This window comes from Strix uralensis, chromosome 5 (genome assembly GCF_047716275.1).
Source record: "Strix uralensis isolate ZFMK-TIS-50842 chromosome 5, bStrUra1, whole genome shotgun sequence".
Taxonomy (NCBI): Eukaryota; Metazoa; Chordata; class Aves; order Strigiformes; family Strigidae; genus Strix; species Strix uralensis.
The window spans coordinates 1,034,480-1,039,447 of NC_133976.1; the positions used below are offsets into that span (position 1 = coordinate 1,034,480).

Sequence of the window (4,968 nt, forward strand, 5' to 3'; positions counted from 1 at the left end):
ACCGGGTCCGTGATGAACCCCTGCTCGAATTTCTTTTGGGGGGGGGGGGCAAAAAAAAAAAGGGGGGACGCAGGCAGGTTACAGCCAGCCAGGAGGGTTGGGGGGGGGTTTTGGGGACACCCCCCCCCCCTTACCTTGACCTTGCGCACCTCGTTGGCCTGGAACTCGGGGGTGCAGTTGTGGTGGATGATGCCGATGCCGCCCATTAGCTGGGGGGGGGGGAAGGGGGTTTGGGGGTGCGCTGGGTGCGGGGGGAGCGCCCCAAAATCAGATTGGGGAGGAATATGATGCTGTACCCTGAAATTAGGGTGTGGGCGGGAAGCTGAGCTTATAGTGGGATTGGGGGGGGACCATGAGTCTGAACCCCTAAATCAGACTGAGGGGGGGGGACACCCTGATCCTGCACCCCCAAATCAGACTGGGGGGGGCACCCCAATGCTGCACCCTGAAATTAGACTGGGGGGGCAACCTGAGCCTACAATGGCATTGGAGGGGGGGGGCACCCCGACCCTGCACCCCCATCATGGGGGGGACCCCAACTCTGCACCCCCAAATCAGATCGGGGGGGTAACACGATGCTGCACCCCTAAATCAGACTGGGGGGGCACCCCACCCCTGCACCCCCAACCCCCTGAACCCCCTCCCCCAGGGGTGGGTGCCCCCCCCCCCTTCCTCCCCTAAGGTGCCCCCCCCCATGTCCCCAGCACCCCAGGGGTGCTGCCCCCCCAGCCCTCCTGGCTGCCCCCCCCCCCCCCGGGAGTGACCCCATTACCTCCAGCACCCCAGGGGTGCCCCCCCCCCCCTTAGCCGCTCCCCAGGTCCCCCCCCCACTCTGGGGTGCCCCCCCCAGCCCCTGGCTGCCCACCAGGCCCCCCCACCGCCCCCAGGTGCCTGCCCCATGTCTCCAGCACCCCAGGGGTGCCCCCCCCAGCCCCCTGGCTGCCCCCCAGGTGCCCTCCGCCCCCCCCCCCCCCCCAACTCCAGGGTGCCCCCCCCACTACCTCCAGCACCCCCAGCTCTGGCTCCCCCCACCACCACCCTGGCTAACCCCCAGGTGTCCCCCCCCAGCCCCTGGGGTGCTCGTCCCCTATCGGGGGTGCCCCCCCCCCACCCCGGGGGTGCCCCCCCCCCCCACTCACGGCCATGGCGATGGCCATGTCGGCCTCGGTGACGGTGTCCATGGGGGAGGAGATGAGGGGGGGTCTTCAGGGTGATCTTCCGGGTCAGCGCCGAGGTCAGGTCCTGGGGGGGGGCGGGGGGGGGGGCACGGACCCTTCTCCCTCCTGACCCCCCCCCCGGCGGGGTTGGGGGGGGACCCCTTCACCCCAAAATACCCCTCTGCACCCCCCACCCCCCCCCCCCCAGCCCTCTGCTCACCCCCATGCTGGGGGGCACATGGGGGGGGGCTGGGAGGTTCCCCCCCCGCCGCGCTGCACCCCTAAAAACCTGCCGGGGAGGGGGGAACGGGGGTGTCACACGGGGGGGGGGGGCACAGGGGTGTCACACCTGGGGGACATGGGGACATCACTGGGGGGGGGGACAGGGATGTCACACGGGGGGGGGGTCCCAGGAAGAGGGGGGGGGGGGGGTTGTCGTTGTGGGGGGGTCCAGGACTCACCACCTCATCCGCCGTGAAGTCGATGAAGCCGGGGAGGATGAGGAAGTCACGTGCGGGGGGGATGAAGGCAGGGACGGGGTCACCAAGGCCAGGGAGGGTGGGGGACACCCCCCCCCCCCCCCCCCCCCCAAAAAAAAATCCCAGCCCCCCCCAACTGACCCATCCCCACGGTCAATGGTGGGGGGAGGGGGCACATCCCCAGGGGGGTTCCCCGAGCTGGGCTGGGGGGATGGCGGCTGCCATGGGGGTGGCAGGGTGGGGTCAGGGAGGGTTTGGGGTTTTTGGGGGGGGGGGCACCCCTACTTGTAGGTGAGGCCGTCGGAGGGTGGCGAAGAGCTGCTGGGCCGTGAGCCCGTCCTCGGGCACGTACCCGGTGCCCCCGCTGATCAGGTAGTCGGCCATGCTGCGGGAAAGGGGGTGGCACCGGGACCCCCCCACTGCCCTCCCCCCCCCAAAACCAAACCCCCCCCCCCGGCATCAGGATATGCCCCCCCCATCCCATCCCCATCCCCAACTTGGGCTGGTCGGGCTGGGGGGGGGGGATGGTTCCCCCGCGGGGGGGGTCCCCGGGACGGGGGGGGGGTGTCCTGGTGCCGTGGGGGGGGTCCCAGAGGTGGGGGGGGGGGCGTCCCGGTGCCAGTTTTTGGTGGGGGGGGGTGGGTCGGGGCGTTGCGGTGGCCGCCGCGGGCCCGGCGCAGGGCGGGGCCGAGGGGGCGGGGCCAAAATGGGCAGTGCCAAAATGGGCGGGGCTAAAGGGGGCGGGGCGACCCGGACCGGCCGCCGCAGCGCCCCCCCCCCCCCCCCCCAGCTCCCAGCCTGCCCCAGCGCCCCCCCCCCCGCCGCCCAGTAGCGCCTCCCAGTATCCTCCCAGTACCCCCCACCCCAGTAACCCCCCAGTCCCTCCCCAGTGCTGCCCCATCATCCCCCAGTAACCCCCAGTACCTTCCCTGTCCCTCCCGCTCCCCCCCCAGCCCCCAGTAACCCCCCAGTCCCTCCCATTTCTCCTCCCCCCTTCCCCAGTCCCCTCCAGTTCCCCCCCCACTGCTCCCTCCTTCCCCAGTAACCCCCCAGTACCTTCCAGTCCTTCCCCGTTTCCCAGTACCCCCCCACTGCTGCCCCATCATCCCCCAGTAACCCCCCCGCTCCCCCCTCCAAGCCCCAGTAACCCCCCAGTCCCTCCCCGCTCCTCCAGTACCCCCCCACTCCTCCTTTCCCAGTAACCCCCCAGTACCCCCCCACTGCTGCCTCATCATCCCCCAGTAACCCCCCAGTCCCCTCCCCGCGCCCCCCCCCAGTCCCCAGTAATCCCCCAGTCCCCCCCCACTCCCTCCCTCCCCATCCCCCAGTGCCCCCCAGTACCCTCCCAGTAACTCCCAGTCCCCCCCCAGCGCTTCCCCCACCCGCTACCTGGGCTCCCCTTCGCCCATGGCGCTGAGGGGGCGTGGCGGTGGGCGGGGAGATGGGCGTGGCCACGCCTATCTCCCCGCCCACCGCCACGCCCCCTCAGCGCCGGCACCTCCCCGCGCCAGCCCCGCTCCCCCCTCCCCGCGCGTCACTTTTGGGGGGTCCCCCCACGCGTGTGTGTGTGTGTGTGTGTGTCCCCGCGACAACGCCAGACCCCCCCCCGCCCTCCCCCTCACCCGCAGGCAGCGTGCAGGCAGCAGCGGGATTAACGCTGCCCGTTCCCTGCCCGCAATAATCCCCCCCCCCCCCCCCCCCCCGCAATCTTCCCTCGCAAGGTCAAGGCCGCGCCTGAGCACACGCGTGTGCAAAGCCACGCGGGGGGGGGGGACACACACGCAGCGACCCCCCCCCCACAGCCCCGGGGTGACCCACGCTGTCACGGGGATCCCCCCTCCATTTCCACAGCCCCTCCTGCCTCCACCCCTGCTTCTACCCCCCCCACGGCACAGCCCCCCACTTAGGGGGGTGGTGGTGGTGGTGTCCCCACGCGTGACCCCCCCCCACGCGTGTCCCCATCCCGGCGTGACCCTGGGGTCACCCCCCTCCTATTTCCACAGCCCCCCCGCCGGCTCTAACCCCCCCCCGCCTGGCTCCTGGGGGGGCTGTTGGTGGTGTCCTGTGTCCCCCCCCCCCCCCGCCCCACGCGTGTCCCCCCCCACCGTGACCCCCCCCACGCGTGTCCCCCATCCCGGCGTGACCCTGGGGTCACCCCCCCCCCTTCCCACATCCCCCCCGCCGGCTCTACCCCCCCTCCCGGCTCCCCGGGGGGGCTGTTGGTGGTGTCCTGTGTCCCTCCCCGCCCCACGCGTGTCCCCCCCCGCCCGTGACCCCCCCCCCGTACCTGCCCTCCTGCCCTGCCCGCAGCCGCCGGGCACTGCAGCGCTGCCGCCGCCGTCTCGTGGCCGTGTCCCGCGTGGGACACCCCGGGACTGGGGGGGGACAGGGCGGGGGGGGGGGTCGGGGGGGGCCTCCATGGGGTGGGGGGGGGGGACACGCGTGGGGGGTCGCTGCGTGCGGGGGGGGGTGGGGGCTCTGCCCCGTGGGTGCGCGGGGCCGCGGCCGGGCGCTGCTTCCTCGGGTGGCGGGGAGGGGGGGGGGGTGGGGGGGTGGGGCGTGGGTCAAACCCCGCCCCCCCGGGGGGACACGGGGGCACCTGGGGCACCACAAGGGGGGGAGGGGCTGTGGGACCCCCCGGGCCCGGACGCGCGTGGGAATTCAAGGGGGGGCGGGGCGGGGGAGGGGGTGTGACCACCCCGATATCCCCCCCCCACCCCCCACGGGCCGCGCTCGGCCGCGGCTGCCGGGATCAGCGGGGGGAGGGGCCACGGCGGTCACGTGACGAGGTCACGGGCAGCGGCCCCGCCCCCCACCAGTGCTCCCAGTACACACCAGTGCTCCCAGTGCTCCCAGTGATCCCAGGTACACACCAGTGCTCCCAGTAATCCCAGTACACACCAGTGCTCCCAGTGCTCCCAGTAATCCCAGTACACATCAGTGCTCCCACTGTTCCCAGTACACCCCAGTGCTCCCAGTGATCCCAGTGCTCCCAGTACGCCCCAGTGCTCCCCGTACATCCCAGTGCTCCCAGTTCACACCAGTACACACCAGTCTATCCATGTGCTGCCAATGCAACCCGGTGCTCCCAGTACACCCCAGTGCTCCCAGTACACACCAGTGCTCCCAGTGCACCCCAGTCCTCTTACTACACCCCACTGCTCCCCAGTGCTCCCAGTATACCCCAGTGAACCCCAGTGCTCCCCAGCACATCCCAGTGCTTCCAGTGCTCCCAATACAGCCCAGTGATCCAGTACACCCCAGTGCTACCAAGTACATCCCAGTGCTCCCAATACATCCCAGTGATCCCAGTACATCCCAGTGTTCCCAGT

The 4,968-nt window shown here is 71.9% G+C and overlaps 1 protein-coding gene and 1 long non-coding RNA gene across 2 annotated transcripts in view; both read right to left on the minus strand.

Moving 5' to 3' along the window:
• On the minus strand, positions 1 to 1,201 carry LOC141943897 (uncharacterized). Its single transcript, XR_012629087.1, has 3 exons — positions 1,140 to 1,201; positions 135 to 209; positions 1 to 32 (listed from the first exon to the last, which is right to left on the minus strand). It is a non-coding gene; the product is annotated as an uncharacterized LOC141943897 (long non-coding RNA).
• Positions 1 to 3,060, minus strand: part of IMPDH1 (inosine monophosphate dehydrogenase 1) — a 15,433-nt gene extending 12,373 nt beyond the window's left edge. Inside the window, 3 exon segments of the mRNA XM_074869603.1 lie at positions 1,922 to 1,941; positions 1,943 to 2,021; positions 3,026 to 3,060. Of these exon segments, the coding sequence (XP_074725704.1) occupies positions 1,922 to 1,941; positions 1,943 to 2,021; positions 3,026 to 3,045 (119 nt within the window). The 5' untranslated portion in view covers positions 3,046 to 3,060.
• Positions 3,061 to 4,968: the final 1,908 nt, after the last annotated feature.